Source organism: Jaculus jaculus, chromosome 18 (genome assembly GCF_020740685.1).
Source record: "Jaculus jaculus isolate mJacJac1 chromosome 18, mJacJac1.mat.Y.cur, whole genome shotgun sequence".
Lineage (NCBI taxonomy): Eukaryota > Metazoa > Chordata > Mammalia > Rodentia > Dipodidae > Jaculus > Jaculus jaculus.
Window position 1 is genome coordinate 34,044,500 of NC_059119.1, and position 25,658 is coordinate 34,070,157.

The following is a 25,658-nucleotide window of genomic DNA, read 5'->3' on the forward strand; positions in this document are numbered from 1 at the left end:
AGGCCAGGCTGACCTGGAATTCACTCTATAGTCTCAGGTTGGCCTCAAACTCAGTGATCCTCCCACCTCTGCCTCCGAGTGCTGGGACTAAAGACGTGGGCCACCACGCCTGGCCCAACTATTCTTTTGAAGTCACAAGTCAAGTCTGACTGCACATCAGGAAGGGATTAAGAGGAGAAGAGAAGGCATTTATCTAGGATCAAGGAACTTTACGACTCATTCCATAAAATAATCAATTTTTAAAACTTTTAATTTCTTTCTTTACAGGGAGAGAGAGAAGGGGACAGAGAGACAGAGAAAGAAAGGAAGGAAAGAATGGATGCCTCAGAGCCTCATGCCACTGCATACGAACTACAAATACATGAGCCACTTTGTGTATATGGCTTTCCGTGGGTACTGGGGAATTGAACCCAGGCAGACTGGCTTTGCAAGTAAGCCCCTTTAACCACCAAGCCATCTCTCCAGCCCCAAATGATCAATTTTTGCTCACCTTTGCTAACAAATCTCAATTTTTTTGTGTGTGAGTGAGAGTGTGCACAAGTGAGAGAGAGAGGGAGGGGGAGGGAGAATTGGTGCACCAGGGCCTCTGCAGCTGCTGCAATTCAACTCCAGACACATGTGCCACCTTGTGTGCATGTGCATACCTTGGGTATGCAACACCTTGTGCATCTGGCTTACATGGGATCTGGAGAATTGAACATGGGTCCTTAGGTTTCATGGGCAAGTGCTTTAATTGCTAAGCCATCTCTCCAGCCCTAGCTTCTTTTTTTTCAACCCCTTTTTCCCAATTTGCATTCTTGGTACTTCACAGCCAACACAGCTATGAGGGAAGTCTCTGTGGTAGCTAACATGTCTGCCTTGACATAGGTCTTTCTCCTCTACTACCCCGCTTTCACACATTACAGGAACACTAGTTCTCAAGAAATTGTCCCAAACAGATTCCTCTCTCTCTACTGGACTCCTTTTGTACAAGGGTAGCATTTATTATTCTCTCTTACACACAAAGGAAGCAAGTGTTACAAAAATTAAATGTCACAAAGCACCATGCTAAGTAGATTGAAAATCTCAAGACATGTTCTCAAAGTGGGAACTGAGGTTAGTCTTCACTTACTAAAACTGACCTTCCATTTGTAACTCTCATCTTTCTTCTTTTTAATAAAAAGTCAAAAGCAAGGGCACAGAGATCTAAAGGAGAAGTAGAAAACAACTACTACAAACAGCAACAATGAGAATTCTTCTTTTAAGTCACACTGAGACTGAGAATAATCTAGGTACAAAGTGCCACCGTCTCTATGACCTTCACATTTGCTACTATCTTTCCACAGCCTTAAAATGTTCTTTGAGTTCCCAGAAAACAAACAATTTTCCAAGTGAGTCAGATATGTCTGAGTTTTCTTACTTACCTAAAAAGCTAGGGTATTAACTCCTCTGTGGAGACTAGCTGACAGAAAACTGGAAAAAACTATGCTACATGCAGCTCCATGGGAGTGAGAGATGTTATCAGTGGAGATAAACAAAAATGGACACTGCAAGCCTTAAGTTTGGCCACCCAGGCCAAAGGAGACAAAGGGTGCAATAGTGCCCTCTTATGGGGAAACCAACTGCTCTCTAATTGGACTGGAAGCTGGCTCCATGGGAGGGAACACATGCCTGATACTGAAAACTTATGATGGGGGAAGTCATCAGCCCTAGGAGTGTAACATCTGCTGATGTTGGCCTAAATGTATATATTATGCTCACCAAACTGCCCAGTAAGCACTTCTCTAATGTTTATACCCATATGTTAACGCTACTCTCACTTTTGGTTAGAAAAGCTTCTCTTTTCAGATGGCAGTGACTTTGGGATGACCCGGAAGGCATCATGGTGCTGGGAAGAAATGACAGAGGAGTGCTCAGCACTGCAATATCTCTATTACACCTTCCAAGGCTCAGGGTCCACTGCAGAAGAGATAGTGGAAAGAATGTAAGAGCCAAAGGAAGGGTTGGACTCTGTACAATGTGCTCCCTCCAGACACAAAATGGCCTGAATACCCATGACCTCACAGCGCCTGACACTACCTACATAAGACCATCATAATAGGAAGAAACAATGATGACATCAAAATAAAAGAGAGACTGATTGAGAGGGGGAGAGGATATGATGGAGAGTGGAGTTGCAGAGGGGAAAGTGGAGGGGGCAGAATTACCATGGTCATTGTCTACAATTATGGAAGTTGTCAATAAAAAGAAAAAAAAAAACCTTGGTTTTCAACCTAGGCATGGTAGCTCATGACTATAATCCCACCACTCAGGAAGCTGAGGTGAGAGGATCATTGGTAGTTCAAGGCCAGCCTGGGCTACTGAGTGAGTTCTAGGTCAGCCTGGGTTAGAATGAAACCCTGCCTCAGATATATATATTTAGTCATGAGCCGGGGTATGGTGATTCACACTTGTAATCACAGCATCTAGGAGAATGAAGGAGGGGGATCACCATGAGTTTGAAGCCAGCCTGGTACAATAAGACACTGCCTTAAAACAAACAAAACAAAACAGCTGACGTTTTCCAAAATCTTGTAACAAAGGTGGGTTCCATTTACCTCTTAGCTATATTACCTTACTATGTAAATATATATGTGAAATAAGTCCTAAAATATGACTGTACAGACTTCCATATTAATAACTCTTGCTAGTAAAAAAGATTTAGCTGGGTGTGGTGAAACACACCTTTAATGCCAGCACTCAGGAGGCAGAACTAGGAGGACTGTCATGAGTTCAAGACCAGCCTGGGATTACAGAGTAAATTCCAAGTCAGCCTGGGCTAGAGTGAGATCCAAACCTCGAAAAACCAAACAAACAAATAAACAAAAAAAAAGATTGAAACTTGGGCTGCAGAGAGAGGGCTCAGCGCTTAAGGTACTTGCCTACAAGCCTAACAACCTGGGTTTAATTCCCTAAAACCCATATAAAACCAGATGTACAATGTGACACATGTATCTGGAGTCATTTGCAGTGGCTAGAGATGTTGGCATGCCCACTGCCTTCCCCTCCCCTCCTCTCCCTCTCTCTACTTGCAAATAAATAAATAAATAAAGTATTGTTTTTTTATAAAAAGAGTAAGCCGGGCATAGTGGTGGGCACCTTTAATCCCAGCACTCAGGAGGCCCAGCTAGGAGGATCACTGTGAGTTCGAGGCCAGCCTGAGGCTACACAGTGAAGTCCAAGCCAGCCTGGGCTAGAGTGAGACCCTACCTCGAAAGTCCAAAACAGACTGAGACCTGATGGAGTAGTGGCGAAGCTTCAGAAGCAGTAAGTGCGGTTGACCTAAACTACAGCGGGTGGGTTTTACCTTCATTTACCCAGCAGCATTGCTAGCAACTCTATGAGATCGCAGACCTGTTTCTCAGCACTGGTCCTGGCTGACTCCTCTTGTGCCAGCACCATTTCTCGCTCTGCGGTTATCTGTACACTTTCTCTCAGTGCCTCTTCCAGCTCTTCAATCCTGTCATCCTTCTTACGGAGACTGTCCTGGAAAACGATGAAGACTAGGTGAAGGAGTGAATCAGCTAACTCAAGGAGAAACTATTCATTGGGGAATGGCAGTGTGCTCATGAAAGATCCTTCCCCAGAGAAGCAAATTCCAAGCCAGAAAGATGTCACCGCAAAGTAAAGAATGAAGCAAGGGAAGAAAAGGAGACTGAAGTTTCATTGTGAAGATGAAGGACAGAGTTAGTGGAGCAGGGCTGACATGCTGGAGTTGCCCTCTGCGACAGAGAGAGCGAAATCATTTCTGTTAGGCGGCTTAAGCAGCAGGGCATGTGAACTCTGCTCAGCGTGAACACCACAGCGTTTTCGTACCTGGGAAAGTTAACCCTAGGTGAAAAGTCACCTGAACAGCATCATCTTTCAGATCGCATAGTCACTTGCTGACAAACTACTGCCAAAATGAAAAGATGCTTCCTAACACTTCAAGAAGGTGTAATTTTCTCTTACTCTCATGAGAAAATTAGAAGCAACAGTTTGTAAGTGACCAGCCTGAATTACGAATGAGCAAGTTAGTTAACCAAGTAATATACGGTATAAGTTTAACATGTAACTTTTTAAGAGATAATTTATAGATCTATCCAAAAGACAAAATCCTGTAAGCATTTAAGAACATGTAAAACAGTAGAGACATTAAGAAGAACAAAGACAAGTTCATGTAGATTTGAGAACTAGATTCATCAAGTTATATAAGCACTTTCTTTTGAAATCTGTATAAAACCAAAGTAGAATTCAGTACTGGATGGGGATGTAGCTCAAAGTGTTTGTCTACCATGCATAAAGCACTAGGTTTGAAACACAGTACCATATACAAGAGACAGGGTAACACATGCCCATGAGCCCAGCACTCAGAAGGTACAAGCAGGAGAATTAAGAGTTCAAGGTCACACTTGGTGGCATACCAAGGTGGACCAGCTATGAGACCTTATTAAAAAAAAAAAAAGTACTGTCTTTTATTAACATGTAAGAGTAAAGAACAAGCTGTACCTGAATAATGACTTGCAGAAGAATGAAAATAAGCCATTGCTTAAAAATCTATTTTATTGTCAGGTGTGATGGCACATGCCTTCAATCTCAGCATGCAGGAGGCAGAGATAAGAGGAATGTCATGAGTTTGAGGCCACCTTGACACTATATAGTGAATTCCAGGTCAGCCTGAACTACAGTGAGACCTTACCTCAAAATAATTATTTATTTATTTATTTGAGAGAGAAAGAGGCACAGGTGTGTGTATGGGGGCGGGGGGTAGAGAATGGGCTTGCCAGGGGCTTCTAGACACTGCAAACAAACTCCAGACACATGAGCCACCTTGAGAAGAGAAGAGAAGAGAAGAGAAGAGAAGAGAAGAGAAGAGAAGAGAAGAGAAGAGAAGAGAAGAGAAGAGAAGAGAAGAGAAGAGAAGAGAAGAGAAGAGAAGAGAAGAGACCGAAACTAAGAGACTACTAACTACTAGAAGGAAATGTAAGAGGAAACTTCATGGTACTGGATTGACAGTGTTTTGTTTTGGGTTTTCTTGATAAAACCTCAAAAGCACTGACAACAAATGCAAAAACAGATAAGCAGGATTATTTCAAACTAAAAAACTTTAGCACCACACAGAAAAATCAAAATAATGAAGACACAATGACAGAATGAGAAAAATATTTCTAAAATATTTTTACGACAAGGAGTTCATATCCAAAATTATACCATAAGCTCAACAGCAAGAAAAAAAATGACTCAAAATTTTAAAAATGGGCAAAAGACATGTTTTAAAGTAAACATAAAAATGGCCAATATGCATTTGAGAACAAAAAGGCTCAACACCAGGCTGGAGAGATGGCTTAGTGGTTAAGACATTTGCCTGTGAAGCCTAAGGACCCATGTTCAACTCTCCAGATCCCATGTTAGCCAGACATGCAAAAGTGAGGCAAGCCTAAGGTCACACATGCCCACTAGGTAGTGCAAGTGTCTGGTGGTTGATTGTAGTGGCTGAGGCCTTGCTCTCTCTTACTTGCTCACTCTAAAAATCAAACAATAATAAAACAAATCTTTAAAAAGGCTCAACATCACTATACATAAAGGAAGTGCAAACCCACAATAAGACATCATTTCACACCTCAAATACTATTATTAAAAAAGACAAAAAGAATAACAAATGTTTGTGAGGATGCAGAGCAAGAGCAGCTTTCTCTCACACACTTATATTAATGGCAATGTAAATGAATACAGTCATTGTGGCAATAGTATGGAGTCTCTTTAAAATAGTAAAAATTGAACCACCATATAATCAAGCAATCTGACTCCTGGCCTATATTCAAATGCAAGGAAATTAAAGTATGGAAGAGACATCTTTTTTTGTTGTTGTTGTTGTTTTGAGGTAGGGTCTTACTCCAGCCCAGGCTGACCTGAAATTCACTATGGAATCTCAGGGTGGCCTCAAACTCACAGCAATCCTCCTACCTCTGCCTCCCGAGTGCTGGGATTAAAGGCGTGTGCCACCATGCCCGGTGGAAGAGACATCTTTAACCACCTTTACTGCAGGGCAAGGTAGTAAGTTCAAGGCTCAACAACCACCATGACGTGGAATCAACCCAAGCATCAGCTGATGAATAAAGAAGCTGTGGTACAGAAGCCAAGCAAAGCGGAGCATGCCTTTAAGCCCAGCTCTGCACTCACGGCCAGCCAGGGACTACAGAGTGAGTTCCATGTGGCCTGGACTACAGTGGGACCTTACCTCAAAAAAAAAAAAAAAAAAAAATCAATCAATAGTAGATAAAAATAATGATATATGTATATATATTCAAGCATGCATGAAATATTGCCAAACCTGGGCATACATCTGCACATACATGTGTGTTGCATGGCATTTTTTTCTCTAATCACATGATATCCTCTTGAAATAAAGAATGCTTTGAGAGGAACCCTGCTACACTGTTGGTGGGAATGCAATCTGGTCCAGCCATTGTGGAAATCAGTGTGGAGGTTCCTAAAACAGCTAAAGATTAATCTACCATATGACCCAGCTATAGCACTCCTAGGCATATATCCTAAGGACTCATCTCATTTCCTGAGAAGTACATGCTCAACCATGTTTATTGCCGCTCAATTTATAATAGCTGGGAAATGGAATCAGCCTAGATGTCCCTCAACTGATGAGTGGATAATGAAGATGTGGCACATTTATACAATGGAGGTCTACTCAGTGGTAAAGAAAAATGAAGTTATGAAATTTGAAGAAAAATGGATGGATCTGGAAAGGATTATACTAAGTGAGGTAACCCAGGCCCAGAAAGCCAAGTGCCACATATTCTCCCTCATATGTGGATCCTAGCTACAGATGATTGGGCTTCTGCGTGAGAAGGAAAAAACTCAGTAGCAGAGGCCAGTAAGTTAATAAGGAGGTATAAAGGGAAGAGAAAGGAAGGGAGGAGGGTACTTCATAGGTTGGTATTGTATTTATGTAAGTAGAATGATTGAGATGGGAAGGGGATATGATGGAGAATGGAACTTCAAAGGGGAAAGTGGGGGGGAGGGTATTACCATGGGATATTTTTTATAATCATGGAAAATGTTAATAAAAATTGAGAAAAAAAAAAAGAATGCTTTGAGTGCTAGAGAAATGGTTTAGTGGTAAAGGTATTTGCCTACAAAGCCAAAGGACCTCAGTTCAATTCCCCTGGACCCACATAAGCCAGATGCACAAGGTGATACATGCACCTGGGATTCCTCTGCAGTGGCTGGAGGGCACTGGCATGTACATTCTCCCCTGCCCCCACCATCAACCTCTTTCACTCTCTCAAATAAAAATAATTTTATTTTATTTTATTTTATTTACTTATTTGACAGAGAAAGAAGGAGAGACAGAATGGGCACGCCAGGGCCTCTAACCACTGCAAAGAACTCCAGACATGTTTGCCCCGTTGTGCATCTGGCTAAGGTGGGTCCTGGGGAATCAAACCAAGGTCCTTTGGTTTTGCAGGCAAACAACTTAACCGCTAAGCCATCCCTCCAGCCCAGTATTTTTTTTTTTTTAAAGAATGTTTTGGTCCAGGAGCAGAATAATACTGATATCAGGTCTATGGCAATAGGAATACAACTACTGATACTCCCTAACAGATGGAAGAGGGGAAGTCACAAGAACTTCACCTGGAATTCCAGAGATTGTTCCCTCAGCCTCCTCCACCCCAGCTACAAATGATCTTGAATAAAGCTAGATTGTATAGAGAGCAGAGGTTAACTACAACTGGGACTAGATGACGCAGCCTCCGTAAGGTTGCAATCCAGGGTTTTTTGATATAATCCCATGCTCTTGTAAGTAACTCCTCACCCAACTCTGAATGTAATACCATGAAACTGACTGGTTCGCCAAAACTGGTTTTGGTGTAATCGATTTTTGTCAGTTGTCTGAGTCCTATCTGGGGTGAAGAGACATGCATTCAGCTCTCTTCAGGGAAAAAGTTTCAAGTGACAAGGTATACAACGCACATGCAAATGCACAAACGCATGCACACATGCACAATGCAAATAGAAAAATGTTTTTTAAAAATGAGACTAGGACTGGAGAGATGGCTTAGCGGTTAAGTGCTTGCCTGTGAAGCCTAAGAACCCTGGTTCGAGGCTTGATTCGCAGATACACAAGTGGACACATGCGTCTGGAGTTCATTTGCAGTGGCTGGAGGCCCTGGTACACCCATTCTCTCTCTTTCTACCTCTTTCTTCTGTCTATTGCAAACAAACAAACAAATAAATAAATAGACTAAAGGGCTGGAGGGATAGCTTAGTGCCTCAGGTCTCACATTTAGCCAGATGCACAAGGTGGCTCATGCGTCTGGAGTTCGATAGTGGCTGGAGGCCCTGGTGTGCCCATTCTCTTTCTCCTCTTTCTTTCTCCCCCACCCTTTTCTGTCAAATAAATAAAATAAAATAAAAAATGAAACTAAAGCCAAATCCCAGAGCTTGGGAGGCAGAGGTGGGAGGATTGCCATTGAGTTCAAGGCCAGCCTGAGACTACACAGTGAATTCCTGGGCTACAGCAAGACCCTACCTCAAAAAAAAGTAAAAAATGAAAATAAAAATAAAAAAATTTTAAAAGTCAGGGATGGAGAGATGGCTTAGCGGTTAAGATACATGCCTACAAAGCCTAACTCAGTTTCAATTCTCCAGGTCCCAAGTAAGCCGGATACATGGTGGCACATGCATCTGGAGTTCATTTGCAGTGGTGAGAGGCCCTGGCATACCCATTCTCACTCTCTGTCTCTAAGAAGCAAATAAAAGACAAGTATTTTTATTTTATTTATTTATTTATTTTGGTTTTCAGAGGTAGGGTCTCACTATAGTCCAGGCTGACCTGGAATTCACTACGTAGTCTGAGTGGCTTTGAACTCACGGTGATCCTCCTACCTCTGCCTCCCAAGTGCTGGGATTAAAGGAGTTGTGTCACCATGCCCTGCCCAGTAAGTCTTTTTTAGAAGGCAGTCTGGGAGGGAGGGGCCTGGGAGGTGCAGCCTTGCTGGAGTAAGCTGTTTTGGGGGTTGGGTTTTAGGGGTGTGACAGTCAGCTCCCTAGAGTTCAGCTCACTCTCCTGTTTTTCATGAGCCATGGCAAAGAGGTGATGTCCATCCTCTGCTCATGTCATGCTTGCCCCATCATCATGAGGTCGATTTGAGATTGTGAGCCAAAAGTAACTTCTTTCCTCCCATTAGCTGCTCTGGATGAGGCGTTTTGTGCCAGCTAAGCAAAGGTAACTACAACAACTAGGAAACGGAATCAACCTAGATGCTCGTCAACTGATAAATGGAAATGCGGTGCCTCTACACAATGGAGTTTTTATTCAGCTATAAAGAAAATGAAATTATGAAATTATTTTAACTTATTTAGAGAGAGATAGAGAAAAAGGGCATGCTAGGAACTCCAGCCACTGCAAATGAACTCCAGCCATATGTGCCACCTTGTGCATCTTGCTTACGTGGGTCCTTGGGAACTGAACCTGGATCTTTTGGCTTTGCAAGTAAATGCCTTGACCACTAAACCATCTCTTCATCCTGAAATTATGAAAATTTTAAAAAGTATTTTTATTTATTTGCAAGCAGAGAGAGAGAGAGAGAGAGAGAGAATGGATGTGCCAGGGTCTCCAACCACTGCAAACTCAAGATGCATATACCACTTTGTATATCTGGCTTTACGTGGGTACTAGGGAATCAAATCCCCAGAGCCTCCCTCGAGTACTGTAATAATGATCTTCCTGTGTGTGGCGGGGGATACAAATTATTTTCTCCTTTTGAAAGGGTGTGAAAGATTAATCAATGAGTATGAACCTGTTCTACTCATTATAAATCACTACACTGAATTTTATCTCGTAACTTTAGCATTCACTTCTGAATAACCTAAGCCCATTACTTATTTATAATTCTTTGACACTAAACTTACCATGCTCAATTATTTGGTTTCCCTATAACAGTTTATTTAAAATTTTTTTAACTGTTTTTGTGGTAATGAGCTGATAGCCTAGCAAGCCTGAGTTTATTAACATTAAACTTTTAAATTCTAATATAATTGATCTATTTTAATCCACTGTATTATATTTTGAGTCTAACCCAGACTCAAACGGTCCATTTTAGGCCAATGATTATTCCCCCCTTGAGAGCTCTGCATCCCTTCCTTCTCTAATCTCTATAATAAAATCTTTCTAAACTTGGGCTAGAGAACTGGCTTAGTGGTTAAGGTACTTGCCTGCAAAGCCTAAGGACCCAGGTTCGACTCCCCAGTACTCACATAAGCCAGTTGCACATGGTGGCACATAAGTCTAGTTTGTTTCCAGTGGCAAGAGGCCCTGGTGCACCCATTCTCTCTCTCTCAAACCCCTCTCCCCTCCCACATCCTCTCCTCCTCTCCCTCCCCTTACTCCTCTTCCCCTCCCCTTTGCTGCCCTCTCTACCACTCCAGGTCTCATTAGGTAGCCCAGGCTGGCTTAGAACTGGTGGTCCTTCTGCCTCAAGACTCTATGTGCTGGGAATGTAGCCACATGTCAGTATAGTTATCTATCACTTTGCATTTTAAAAAAGAAAAACCAAGATGACTTCTGTTGTTTTGTTTTTGAGGCAGGGTCTCACTCCAGTACACCCTGACCTGGAACTCACTGTGTAGCCCAGGTTGTCCTAGAGTGAGACCTAAACCTTTCTCGTGTATTACGACCAAGAGAAGAGGGGCCATGAAAATAAGAAGGCCCATGAAAATCACAGGGAAATGGCTTAGTGGTTAAAGACACTCACTTGTAAACCCTGCTGGACCAAGTTCAATTCCCAAGCCTCCCATACAAGCCAGATGCAAAAAGTAACACAAGTGTCTGGCATTCATTTGCACTGGTAAGAGTCCCTGACATACAACACACACATATGTGCAAATAAATGAATTTAAAAATAAAATCTACTGTGATTGGGTCTGGTTTAATTAATTTTTGAATTATGTTATTATGTTTAATTTACCAGTTATTATGATGATGAAGTGAAAAACTGTTCTTTATGACTGAAATTATTTTCTTAAAATTGAATTTAAAAAAAAGGAAAGATGAAGAAAAGTGAGCGAAAAATACCAAAAAGAAAGAGAAAGGGGAAAAAAAGACACAAACCAAAGTTCACTGTGTACTTGAATAAATGGAACTGGCCAACAGTTATGCTAACCACCTGAGACTTTCTGTGTCCCACTCATTAACCCAACACTGAACTTACCCATGTGACTACCTTGAGGCAAGATGAACTTCCTCTTAGGCTTCAGTGTCTTCTCAGCGCTGTGGAAGAAAGCCTACCTGCCTTTTCTACTAAAAGCTGTTACTTTCTTGGTAACAGCTGGTCTGGCAGGAAGGCAGCAAAGCAGGGTTAGAGAGAGAAGCGGGGGCTGCGGAGAAAGAGCAGCAGCATGCGAGAGGGCGCCTGCCAGCCGGCCGCGACCCGCGCTCTGACCTGCAGCTGCTGGGAGCTGTCGTTGAGACTGTCCTCCCGGCGCCGGGCCTCCTCCAGCATCTGCGCGCTCTTCTTCTTCTCCACCTGCTCCTTGTGCTTCAGATTGGCAACCTTCTTATTCTGGTCTTTCACTTGCCTGTTGAGAGTAAGAAGCCAAGCTTTTCATACCTGTGCACAGAAAAGACTATGTGTATTTACAGACTTCGCCCATGCCAACTGGAACACCTAGAAACCAACAAAGAATTCCCAGTGTAAATTCAACAATTCAAACTTCTTTCCTATCAATGGAAACAAACTCTACCCAATGATGTTCTAATTTTCCCCTAATGTCTATTTCACCACATACTTTATGAGGTACAATGAAAATGCAGAATAAAAGAAAAACACTGGGCTGGATAGATATGGCTTAGCGGTTAAGCAGTTGCCTGTGAAGCCTGAGGACCCCAGTTGGAGGTTCAATGTCCCAGGACCCACGTTAGCCAGATGCACAAGGGGGCGCACGCGTCTGGAGTTCTGCTAGAGGCCCTGGCACACCCATTCTGTCAGTCACTCTCAAATAAATAAAAGTGAACAAAAAATAATTTAAGAAAAAAGAAAAGAAAAACACAGGAGAGTCTGAAATGACAAAAAGTAACTCAAGCATTTAGGCTGAAATTAGAGAAGCAGTTTCCAAACATCAATGCAATTTCATGCTAGTTGTTTGATTAAGGTAAGTTTTGAAATAGCATTGTAATTTTATCATTAAATATTTCAAATATTCAAAAATCCATCTATAATGTATGTATACACAAATGGAATGATATAAAGAAGAAATAATGCGCTCTCACTCTACAGTTATTTATGCACCACTCTCTATCCTGAAGCACAATATGCTACCCTCCACTGGTAAGAGGAGTTTAAAATACACGAAATTAAATTTGCATTTAAAATGCTCTCGTGGAGAGGTGGGGAGGTAGCAAGCCTGACACCAGAGTTCAATCCCCAGCATCCATGTAAAGCCAGATGCAAAAGTGGCATACAAGACAGTAATACAAACACCTACAGCAATAGCAGACCAAGTCAAGAGAATCCCAAAGTGCCAGGAGCCAGCTAGTCTGGCCTCCCCAGCAGCAAAAACAAGTAGAGACCATGACAACAAGGTGGAAGGATCAACCTTCCAAGGTTGTCTGCTGACCTGCGTGCACGCGCGCGCACACACACACACAAACATATACTCACAGATAAAAGTACGAAACACGGTGATCTTGTTTGTGCCCAGCATGGCAGCTCATGACTGCCACCACATGCCTTGAAAGGCTAAGGCAAGAGGACTGGCATGAGTTTGAGGACAGCCAGAGTGGCATAGTACGTCCCAGGCAGCCTGGAATATAAACTAAAATCTTGGTATTTTATTAATTGGATAGAAAAATCTTGTATTATAATTTTGTTACCTATATGTAGATACCATTCATTTAGCTAGCATTTTTTTTTGTTGTTGTTTTGTTTTGTTTTTGAGGTAGGGTCTCACAGGCTGACCTGGAATTCACTCTGTAGTCTCAGGGTGGTCTCGAACTCATTGTGATCCTCCTACCTCTGCTTCCCGAGTGCTGGAATTAAAGGCGTATGCCACCATACCTGGCTGGCTTGCATGTTTTTGAACTTTATAAAATTTGCAACTTCATGTTTTCACATATAGTCTGAGTCTCAGACATACCAGTAAGGATGGTACAGTTTATTTTAATCTCCTTGATTTTCACTGCAAAATCCAACAACATATGGCAACTGATTTAACCTGTTCCCAAGGTTGTTTGATAATTGGTTTGTTTCAACTTTCTTCCTAATATAAACAATACTTCTAGGTACAAACTGAGAGACCAATGTAAGAGTTTCTACAAGAAACAAGACTATAACATGGAATTCCAGGCTAGATAGTAAGATTTTATTAATTTCCTCTTACAAGTAGTAGCTAACAGCAACAGTCACATTTCCCCACAACTACCAAAATGCAACATTATCACAGTATATCACGGGATTTTTTTTTTTTTTTTTTTTTTGGTGGGGCAGGGGAAGACTGTTGAAGTGCTGGAGACAAACCCAGGACCTTAACACATGCTAGGGAAGTAGACTACTGACTTACATCTGCACCCCAGTTAACTATAGATTTTGGTTATTTTTCTCAAGGTAGGATCTCACTGTAGCCCAGGTTAGCATCAAACTCACAGTAACCCTCCTAATGCTGGCACTAAAGGCATGTGCCGCCACACCGGGCTTTTTTGTTTTGTATTTTGTTTTTCAAGGTAGGGTCTCAGTCTACCCCAGGCTGACCTGAAATTCACTATGTAGCCTCAGGCTCGCCTCACAGCAAGCCTCCTACCATGGCCTCCAAAGTGTCAGGATTAAAGGCATGTGCAACCATGCCTGGCTTTAAAAAAAAAAAAAAAAAGCATTTGTATTAATTTATTTGCAAGGGGAGGGATGAAGCGGGAAAACTGGCACACCAGAGCCTTTTGCCACTACAAATAACTCCAGATGCATGCACCATTTTGCATGTGGCTTTAAGTGAGTACTAGAGAATGGAATGCTGGCCATCAGGCTTTGCAAGCAAGCACTTTTAACCACTGAGTCATCACTACAGTCCTCATTATAGTTTTAGAATGAGGTTTTCTGACTATTGAGGATGAACCTCTTTTCATATGGTATCTGGTCATTCTTATTTCCACTATGGTTGCATGGCTCCTTGTATCTTTTATCCACTGTTTGATTAGGGTGTCTTTTCCCCAATAATCTGTAGGTAAGGATTCTTCATGTTCTATATCTGTTACATATTATCCAAATATTTTTATGCAATCAATGAGCTAATACTTTAATTTCTATGTTATTTATGTGTTTATGGAATTTAAGACTGTCTTAATGAATCAATCTTCTCCTTTATGAAGTACAATTTATGACTTTACCAAACAAAATATTGCCCAGACCAAATTCATAGACATTCCCCTAAAAATGTGACAACTTTGTCATTCACATCCACCTGAAATTGATGTTATATGAACCAAAAAGATATTTCCTTGTTTGAGGTTGTGGGTTTTTGTTGTATTGCTTGTTTTGGCTTTCAGAGATAGGGTCTCGCTCTGGCTCAGGCTGGTCTGGAATTCACGAGGTAGTCTCAGGGTGGCCTTGAATTCACAGCGATCATTCTACCTATGTCTCCCAAGTGCTGGGATTAAAGGCATGCAACACCATGCCCAGCTAGGTTGTAGTTTAAGAATAAAATTTTGGGCTGGACAGATAAGATGGCTTAGCAGTTAAGGCACTTGCCCGCAAAGCCTAAGGACTCAGGTTCAATTCCCCAGGATACACATAAGCCAGATGCACAAGGTAGCACATGATTCTGGAGTTCGGCTGCAGGGGCTAGAGGCCCTGGCACACCCATATTCTCTCTCTCTCTCTCATAAGTAAATAAATAAATTATTTAAAAAACTTAAACACCTTTAATCCCAGCACTCAGGAGGCTGAGGTAGGAGGACCCTACCCCCCAAAATGTATGTATGAATGAATGAATGTATGTATGTATGTTAGTAAAAGGAGAAGGAGAAGGACTGGAAAGATGGCTCAGGAGGTAAAAGTATCTAGCACACAAGCATGAGGGCCTGAGAGGGTTGAAGTTAGATTCCTAACACCCACATAAAAAAGTCAGGCATGGATACAAAATTCTCTCCCCCCCCTTCCCCTGCATGGCAAGCACACGTGTGTGCATGTTGGAAAGGGTATGGAGAGAGAAGAATCACTGGGTCTCACTGACCAAAAATGGAAGCTCAAGGTCCAGAGAGAGATTTCACCTCAAGAAAACAATGTGGGGCTGGACAGATGGCCTAGTGGTGCTTGCCTACAAAGCCAAAAGACCCAGGTTGATTTCCCAGGACAAACGTAAGCCAGATGCACAAGGAGGCGCATACATCTGGAGTTCGTTTGCAGTGTCTGAAGGCCCTAGTGCGCCCATTATCTGCCCACCTCTTCCTCTCCCTCCCCATCTCTCAAATAAATAAATAAATAAATAATGGAAAACAATGTGGAAAAGTGATACAGGACCCAGAGCATTCTCCTCTGGACTCTGTGTGTGCATCATACACACACACACACACACACACACACACACACACACGCACGTGCGCACACATATATTATACACACATACACCAAAAAGAGAGAGAGAGGGAAGCACCAGGCGTGGTGGCAGCTGCCTTTAATCATTGTGAGTTCAAGGCCAGTCGGAGACTATAGAGTAAGTGCCAGGTCAGAATGGACTAGAGACCCTACCTTAAAAGAAAAGAAAAGGAAAGAAGCAAGGAAGGAAAGAAAAAAAGGTAAAAGGGGATGCATTTCTTGATCAAATATTTAGATACAGATGGGTGTGGTGGTGCATGCCTTTAATCCCAGCACTTGGGAGGTAGAGGTAGGAGGATCATTCTGAGTTTGAGACCAGCCTGAGACTACATAGTAAATTCCAGGTCAGCCTGGGTGACAGCAAGGCCATTTTCAGACTACACAGTGAATTCCAGGTCACCAGAGCTAGAATGAGTGAGACCCTATCTTGAAAAACCAAAAAAAAAAAAAAAAAAATTATATGCGGGGTGCCGGAGAGATGGCTTAGCGGTTGAGATGCTTGCCTGCGAAGCTTAAGGACTCGTGTTCGACTCTCCAGGTCCCACATAAGCCAGACACACAGGGATGCAAGCATGCAGTCGCAAAGTGCACAAGGGACACACGCATCTGGAGTTCAACTTCAGTGGCTGCAGGCCCTGGCATGGCAATTCTTTCTTTCCTTCCCTCTTCTTTCCTCCCCACCCCCACCTCTCGCATAAAAAAAGGCAGTCTGTTGGGCTTGCCTCAGGGGAAAAAAAAAAGATATAGGGATGGAGAGATGGCTCAGAGGTCAAGTTTCTTGCTTGCAAAGCAAAGGACCCGAGTTTAATATCCCAATACCCCTGTAAGCCAGGTGCACAAGATGGTTCATGGGTCTAGAGTTCATTTGCAGTAGCTAGAGGCCCTGACACACCCACTCTCAAATAAATAAAATTTTTTTTTTAATTTTTTTTTGTCTATTTTTTATTTATTTATTTGAGAGCTACAGACACAGAGAGACAGACAGACAGAGGGAGAGAGAGAGAATGGGCCAGGGCTTCCAGCCACTGCAAACGAACTCCAGATGCGTGCGCCCCCTTGTGCATCTGGCTAACGTGGGACCTGGGGAACCGAGCCTCGAACCGGGGTCCTTAGGCTTCACAGGCAAGCGCTTAACCGCTAAGCCATCTCTCCAGCCCATAAATAAATATTTTTAAGAATGATATGACATCAATATTTCTTCCATGCTAGGATCAGTGTGGACATTTGATTTTCTTTGCAGCTAACTCTGCTAGCGGGAAAACAGCTGCTTGTCTGGCATTCACACAGGATGATTCAAAACGTGCTGAATTTAATATGCCTTCCAATTGTCTTCCGTGCTACACTGAAGTCCTGCGTAGGAATGGCCTTCATGCTGTTCATCACCGTTGAGTTAGTCTCTCCATAGAGTGTCCTCTTAGCTCAATGCTTGAGTAGATTTATATCCATGTCTGTGTCCATCCAGGTCAGCTCCTGTCCAGTGTTCACTGCTTGCTTAGTCAGGAGGGGAGTGGGGTTGGGGGTTTATGGAGATTTACTCTCCTGAGAGCTTTGATTATAGTTTCAGAATTGTCTCTCTCCTACACTTTACCGGAGGGAGAGAGGAACGGCAGGTCCTTTCTCTACGTTGAGACCTTCTCCAATGTCTCCTTCTTACATAGTCTGCAGACTTCTTATGTAGTATTTTGGGGGCTGAGGAGATGGCTCAGTGGATAAAGTGCTTCCCAACAAGTGTGAGTACCTGAGTTCAAATTCTCAGAACCCATGACAGGCTTCTGTAATCCCTGTGTGCCTTTCATGAGATGGGAGGCAGAGACAGGAGAATTACCTGGAAGCGCGTGGACCAGCTGTCTTGGTTAACACAGTGGTTAGCAACAAGAACCGAAGACCCTGCCTCAAGCAAGATGAAAGGCAGGAACCACATTAAAACTCCCTCTGGGGGCTGGAGAGATGGCTTAGCGGTTAAGAGCTTGCCTGTGAAGGCTAAGGACTCTGGTTTGGGGCTTGATTCCCCAGGATCCACGTTAGCCAGATGCACAAGAGGGCGCATGCATCTGGAGTTCGTTTGCAGTGGCTGGAAGCCCTGGTGTGCCCATTTTCTCTCCCTCTCTCTCTCTCTCTCTCTCTCTCTCTCTCCCCTCTCTCTCTGTCACTCTCAAATAAATAAAAAAAAATGAACCAAAAAATATTTTTAAAAAAAACTTCTTCTGGCCTCTACACGCACACATGCATGCATATCCCCACACATCACATAAACACACCAACAATTCTCTTTGCTTTCTTCTGAGGCTTCCTTTTCCTCTCGTTTGCAGCAACAGAGAAGGAAAAGGGAACGTTTCATTCAGTGTTGGTGGTTAGGAATTGCCATTTCCTTTTTGAGTGTACAGTTCATGTGTCAAGCTCTCACCTGGCCTCTGAAATCTACTGCGACTGTCACCTGCCACTGCTTCTTCATGCTTTTCTCCTCTCTCTGCAGTCACAGAGCCAGGGCTTTCTTTCACATTCACAGAACACCAAAGTAACTTGTCTCTGTTCCACTTTTGTACTTTAAAGAGATGGCTTAGTGGTTAAAGTGTTTGCCTGCAAAGCCAAAGAACTCAGGTTCGATTCTCCAGGACCCATGTAAGCCAGATGTACAAGGTGGTGCATTTTATCCATGTCTCCCTCTCTCTCTCTCTCTCTTTCAAATAAATGAATAAAAATAAAGATCCAATTACTTTATAATAGGGGAGCAAGATGATCTGCCAAGAGATAATGTAAAAGAAGGTTCAGATGTGACTGAAGAACTTTCTTTTTGATGAATTAGACTGGGTAAGAAATTCATCATTGAATTTTATGTTGGCATTTTTTTTGGCTTGTGTGTGTGGGTGTGTGATTGTGGTGTGGTTGGCATATGCACATGGATATGCCCTTTTGGCTCCCATGTGCTTGCTTATGTTGGTATGTGCGTGGGTGGGGGTACTTGTCTGTGGTGGCAGCCAGAGCAGAACACTGAGTGTCCGCTCCATAATTCTCCTATTTGGTTTTGAGTCTCTTATTGAAACTGGAGCTGCTTTTCATAAACCTAGGCAGCTCCCTTGTCTCTGCTTCCCATTATGGATCTGGGGTTACAGGAGCACATGGCCACATCAAGCTGTTTACATGGGTTCTGGAAATTCGAACTCAGTCAGATTCAGGCCCCTTCAAGTCCTCATGCTTGCACAGGAGGCACAGGTAGCCGTTAAGCCATCTCTAGAGCCCCTGTCTGTATTTTTATTTTATCGAAATGACTGATAAAATGAGTTAAAGGTAAACCTTTTCAGAATTAACACTTAAATTTTCAACTTACACAATGAAAATCCAGGAAGTAGTAATAGGGAAGAAAGCTTCTTTCCAAAAACAACCCCCAATTCCCAGCCTGAGACTACAGAGTGAATTCCATGTCAAGCCTGAGCTAGAGTGAGACCCTACTTCAAAAAAAAAAAAAAAAAATCCCCAATTTTACTTGGCAGGCAATAATACAGATTTTAATACCTCAAAAGGTAAGTGAACCATTTAAGTACCAATCTCTGACCTGAAACATCTTACTGTTCTACACACATGTGGTCGCGTGCTACCTGAAGCAATGGCTAACACTGAAGCACCGTGTGCAGAGGCTCATGGACAGTACACTGCTCAGCGCCGTCACAGCCCCCTTAGCTGATCTAAGCACACTCTATGTTTGCACAGTAACGACATCACCTAGCAATGTGTGACTCAGAACTGGTCCTTCTCACGGGGATTCTGATTTGTATTGTCTATTAACTCCAGTATGAATCAGTAAGCGTGACAGTGTTGTAAAGAACATGAAATGTATGACATCAGGACAAGGAACAGTCTATTAAAAACAAAAACAAAAACACAAGAAGTAAGCCAGACATGGTAGCACACACCTTTAACCAGCACTTGGGAGACAGAAGTAAGAGGATCACTGTAAATTCAAGGCTAGCCTGGAACTATAGAGTGAGTTCCAGGTCATCCTGGACTAGAGAACCTACCTCAGAACAAATAAAAAAGCAAGCAAGAAGGAACGATCATAATTATGTCATCTGATGACTGTTTACCTCTGGCACACACAGTTACAAAGCTATTGTATTAACTCATTCAACAGCTATACGTTTGATAGTAATTCTGATTTTAGAGGAAAAACTACAGACGAGAAGCTGGAGATTTTACTCAGTGGAAGAGTATTTGCTTAGCATGTGCAAAGCCCTAGATTCAGCCTCTAGTACTGGAGCAGGGGAAGCAACTATACAGGAGATAACTCGGAAAATCCAAATAACCTGCAGCTACTTCTTGGGCTAGGAGGGGACAATGAAGGAGGGTAGGAGGATGATAGCTGTTTTTAGGCAGTTTCAGTTAGGGATTGAGGCTCAAAGAGAACCATGAGATGCCACCCACATGCCAGTAAAAAATGGAACTCCTGGAATGGACAGATGCCTTAGTGGCTAAGGCACTTGCCTGCAAAGCACACAGGGGCCCAGGTTCGACTCCCCAGAACCCACATAAGCTAGATGCACAAGGTGGCACAGGGACCCACCTTTGACCTACCAACCAATAAGGCCTTCCCCTTGCCTACTAAGGTTCCAGCTTTCTTCCTATCACAAATTCCACTCCCTTGGCCCAGCTCAGCTCTGCTTCTCTGCTCAGCCTGCCCACCAATTTTTCATAGGGCCACAGGGATGCATGTGAGTCTGGCTTCCCCTCACCCAGGCTGGCTGGGGGCGGAGGGGGGGGGGCAGAGAACATAAAACTGTTCCGTGGTTTGGATGGCTTTCCTGCCTGCCTCTGCTTTATATTTGGGATCACATTTCTCTTTGGTTACACATGATTTTCCTCTGGTTTCTGAATCTACATGTGTGTATTTCTTACACTCCAGATCTAACACATGGTGCTCTCACCCACTCTAGACTTGCTACCCATGTAATTTCTTTAAACTGGGGGTAACTGTGAGTGTAACTCCCATCATTGCTCCTTTCTCCTCTGAATCTCTTGGTCTCTGCTTTGATATCTGCCCTCTCATCCCCCCCCCCCCACTTTGCCTCACCATTTGCCATCTTAAGTTGTCTAAATACACACGGCAAATGCCATGCGGGCTCTTCCCAAGTTTCCCTGCACAAGCTCCTAGTTTCAACTTTTTAGGGCCAGCAGCTTTACTCTACTGTCTTTTTTAAAATATATTTTTTTATTAATTTATTTGACACACAGGAAGAGAGAGAGGGAAGGAGGAGGGGGGGGGAGAATGGGAGCACCAGAGCCTCCAGCCACTGCAAAATGAACTCCAGAAGCATGCACCACCTTGTGCATCTGGCTAACATGGGTCCAGGGGAATCAAACCTGAGTCCTTGGCTTTACAGGCAAATGCCTTAACCACTAAGCCATCCCTCCAGCCCTCTACTCTGTCCTTAAAAGCATCAGTTTCTCTTAAACCCACATGCTTGTACCTTTACCCTAATTTCACTTTAAAAGACTCAGTTTCTCTCCCTCCCTCCCTCCCTCCTTCTCTCTCTCTCTCTCTCTCTCTCTCTCTCCCTCCCTCCCTTTTTTTTTTTTTTCAAGATAGGGTCTCACTCTACCTCAGGCTGACGTGCAATTCACTATGTAGTCCAAAGGTGGCCTCAAACTCATGGCAATCCTCCTATCTCTGCCTCCAAGTGCTAGGATTAAAGATGTGCGCCACCATGCCCAGCCAAGACTCAGTTTCTCTTAAGTCAACATGCTTGTGGCTCTACTCCAATGTTTTCCCCCAAAAAACTCAATTACTCTTTTTTTTTTGTTTTGTTGTTTTTGTTTTTCGAGGTAGGGTCTCACTCTGGCTCAGGCTGACCTGGAATTCACTATGTAGTCTCAGGGTGGCCTCGAACTCTCGGAGATCCTCCTACCTTTGCCTCCCGAGTGCTGGGATTAAAGGTGTGCGCCACCATGCCCGGCTTCAATTACTCTTAAAAGAACCTTATAAAAACTATGTACTTTCCACATGAGAGTGCGTTTGCACAGCCTCACAATTTGTGATTTCTCCCTTAAATAAACCTCACAATTTGTGATTTCCCCCCATAAACTTAATAACTCATAATTTATCCTTCTTTATTCAGTATTTATCAATTACTTGTTAAAGCTAAGACAGAACTCAAAACTTGGGGTTCATACACTGGGGGGGCCCTCCTGAGCCCCAAAATCCTGCATCAATAATATAGAGTCCTGAGCATAACAGGAAAAGATCTAAGTATAATGTTCCATGCCTGTAATTCTAACACTCAGGATGTTAAGGCAGGAAGATTCAAGAATTTGTGGCCGATTTGGGCTAAAACCTGCCTCAAGGCGCACATGGTGGCGCACACCTTTAATCCCAGCACTCGGGAGGCAGAGGTAGGAGTATCACCATGAGTTCAAGGTCCCCCTGAGACTACACAGTGAATTCCAGTTTAGCCTGGGCTACAGTGAAACCCTACCTTGAAAAACGAAAAACAAACAAACAAACAAACAACAACGACAAAAATCCTGCCTCAAAAAACACATCTGAACATCATCACTTGACCACCTAAACCTGGAGGGATCATATTCCACACTCTAGGCCCTTTTATCAGAATGTCTGCCCTGTCTAATCCATGTCAGCCTTAAGAACCTGGAGGGATCACATCCACACTCTTAGTCCCTTTATCAGAATGTCTGCCCTGTCTAATGCATATGTCACCTGTAAGATTACCTGAAAGATCACATTCTGTCTTCTTAGTGCCTTTATCAGAACAGTCTTCCCTGTCAAATCCATATGCCAGGCATAAGAACCTGGAGGGATCACATCCACACTCTTAGTCCCTTTATCAGAATGTCTGCCCTGTCTGATCCATGTCAGCCTTAAGAACCTAGAGGGATCACATTCATAAACCCTTTATGATAAGTCTGCCCTGTCTAATCCTACGTCAGCCGTAAGAATCACAGAACTAAGTACAAGTTCATCATCGTGACAGGCACTATGTAAGACATACAGCATACTAACATGCTGTTTTGTTGATTTTACTCACTTATTTATTTATTTATTTGGGGTGTTTCAAGGTAGGGTCTCACTCTAACCCAGGCTGACCTGGAATTCACTGTGTAGTTTGAGCCTGGCTTTGAACTCATGGTGATCCTCATATCTCTGCCACCTGAGTGCTGGGATCAAAGGTATGCATCACCACACCTGGCTTAATAAATTCACTAAAAAATATTTTTTTATTTACCTACAAGAGAGAGAGGAGGGGGAGGAGGGAGGAGAGGAAGGGGAGGAGGGAGGGGAGGAGGGAGGGAGGGAACAGGTGCACCAGGACCTCTAGTTACTGCAAGTGAACTCCAGACACATGTGCCACCTTGGGCATACAGCTTATATGGGCAAGTGCCTTAAATATTAATCTATCTCTGCAACCCAAGAAGTTCATTTTTTAACCCTGTCAAAAGTTTTCACACTTTATATTATAGCTTATATGCACAATACCCTCATAAATGTCTACTTTCTAATTATGACAAGAAGGTCACTTCATTGGCTCTTGTGTTTGCATTTTCGGCTTAAAATGGAAACAATCAGTGCTGAGAAGATCAAGGGAGGCAAAATAAAACTTCCACCACAGGAAGCACAATAGCGTGTAATCACTACATCTACCATTTAGCAGAGTCACAAATAAAACAATGTGAGTGTTAAGTGTTTCTCTGTAAAACAATTCGAAGGTTCTCCCAGAAACTCACTCAGTGTCAACTTTACCTCCACCATTCGGGATGCATGTTACCCTGCTTAATAACCACGACAATGCTCATGAACCATTAACAACATTAAATCAGTTACCCCTCCTCAGTCCCCTGGTGACTGAACACCTTCAGGTCAGAACAGGTTCATTTTAGCATCTACCTTCCAAAGTGCAAAGTTTGTATCGACGCCTATAGTCAGCCTTACTTTCCTGACAGTTTATGCTCTCATAACTACACTTCTATGCTTCTCTTTCCTAAATAAGTTAAACAGAGGATAGTGTTAGTAAATGGTTCACAATTACATTATCTTTGTTTCAGTGCAAGCATACTGACCTTGAGGTGAGGCTGAAGGAACAGCAAATCCAGGAAGAAAACGTGAAAGAGAAAGTTAGAAAGAATTAGTAAGGACAATATTCACAAATAACAACATTCATGAAGACAGACAAAATGTAAAACATGGAAGAAGAGGACAGAAACACAGATTCTGCACAGGCCATTTCCAATTCTCAACAAAGTTTTCAACAAGTGTGGTTCTTAATAAATTATAATATCTTCTTTAATGAAAGCTCCTCAAAGGGGAAAAAAATTTAAATTTGACCATTTCCTAGAGGAAAAATATTAATTTCTTAAATACTAGGAAAGAAGTGTTGGCTGCCTTTGTGTCATTTAAATACCTAGAATTGGCATCAAGTGGTTGTCCAAGGCTGACAAGCTGAACTTTACCTACTTCCACTTTGGGGCTGGCTGTTTCCTCACAAACTTTAGTTCATTTTGGAGGTCAGGCTAATTGGAAAAATGCTAATTTTGCACAAGCTAAGCCTGGAGACATGGAAAACTATGAGCCTTGGGTGGGACTTATTGAAGATGGGAAACTCCAGCTTCTCTAAACATTTCCTGATGAAATCAACATAAACAAACAACGCATGGCATGCATGATCTGACCTGATGGGATCTCCTGATCTGTCTTATGCTCAGACTCCCTGGGCTAGAGCTTTGGCCGTCTGAATCTAAACAAAGCCTGAGAGTCTGAGAGCACAGTCCGTTTGGGGAGCACTGGAGTGCAACCCTTGACCCTCCATTAAATCATATTTTGCCTGGCATGTATATTCATTTTGCATTTATCTAAACACCGCTGGATGGTGTACACAGTTCATAAAGAGGATTCAAGTGGAAAAATAGAAAAATGGACTGGAGAGATGACTTAACTGGTTAAGGCGCTTGCCTGCAAAGCTAAAGGACCCAGGTTCAATTCCCCAGAACCCACAAAAAGCCAGATGCACATGTTGGCACATGTGTCTGGAGTTATTTTGCGGTGGCTAGAGGCCATGGAGTGTCCATTCTCTCCCTCTCTCTCTCACTCACACACACACATAAATAACTTTATTTTTTTAAATTTAATTTTTATTTATTTAAGAACAGCAGAGAGAGAGAGAAAGAAGCAGATAGAGAAAGAGAATGGGTGCACCAGGGCCTCCAGCCACTGCAAACAAACTCCAGACGCGTGTGCTCCCTTGTTCATCAGGCTAATGTGGGTCCTGGGGAATTGAACCTCAAACCAGGGTCCTTAGGCTTCACAGGCAGGCGCTTAACCACTAAGCCATCTCTCCAGCCCAATAAATTTATTTTTTAAGAAAGCAGAAAAACAGTGACAGCTTCTGCTACTCTACAGATTACAAAATAAATTTATTTGAAATAATTTTCTCAAAAGTTCAAATCCACATGTACCAAAAAAAAAAAAAATCCTTAAATGGTGCAATCTAACAGCAATAATGAAGAATAGCTCTACCAAAAAAACACTACTTCCAAGGCAAAGTAGCCATGATCAATAATCCCTTAGAGCATGAAGCTCCTATGGTACTGTCTTTTATATTAAGTAGGATTCTCTTTTTGTGAATTAATCAATTGCAGGGGACTAGAGAGGTAACTAAGTGGTTAAGAAACTTGCCTGCAAAGCTAAAGGACCCATGTTCGATTCCCCAGAACCCATGTAAGCCAGATGCACAAGGGGGCACATGCATCTGCAGTTCGTTTACAGTGGCTGGAGGCTCTGGTGTGCCCATTCTCAATCTCTCTCTCTCTCCCTCTTTCTCTGTCAAATGAATAAATAAATAAAATTTTTAAAAATTAATCCATTTCAGAAATTAATATTACCCCCTAAATAGTTAAAACTTATAATGCCTAATGCTATCCTGATTATCTTCATAACCTCAACTTTTACTCTAAGAATCAAAAACATGGGGCTAGGGAAAATATTTCAGTGACTAAAGGGCTTATCCATCACCAGAATCCAAGTTTTGTTTTGTTATTTTTTGTTTGTTTGCTTTTTGAGGT

At 42.6% G+C, this 25,658-nt stretch overlaps 1 protein-coding gene across 6 annotated transcripts in view; it reads right to left on the minus strand.

The window, feature by feature from the left end:
• Positions 1-25,658, minus strand: part of Erc1 (ELKS/RAB6-interacting/CAST family member 1) — a 346,919-nt gene that overhangs the window by 187,463 nt on the left and 133,798 nt on the right. For 2 of the 6 annotated variants that reach the window (XM_045137236.1, XM_045137239.1), the window contains 3 exons: positions 23,661-23,672; positions 11,457-11,592; positions 3,373-3,504 (listed from right to left, as the gene is read on the minus strand). In XM_045137236.1, the coding sequence (XP_044993171.1) occupies positions 3,373-3,504; positions 11,457-11,592; positions 23,661-23,672 (280 nt within the window). The remainder of the gene's footprint in view (positions 1-3,372; positions 3,505-11,456; positions 11,593-23,660; positions 23,673-25,658) is intronic. The other 4 variants (XM_045137240.1, XM_045137238.1, XM_045137241.1 and 1 more) reach the window with 3 other exon arrangements.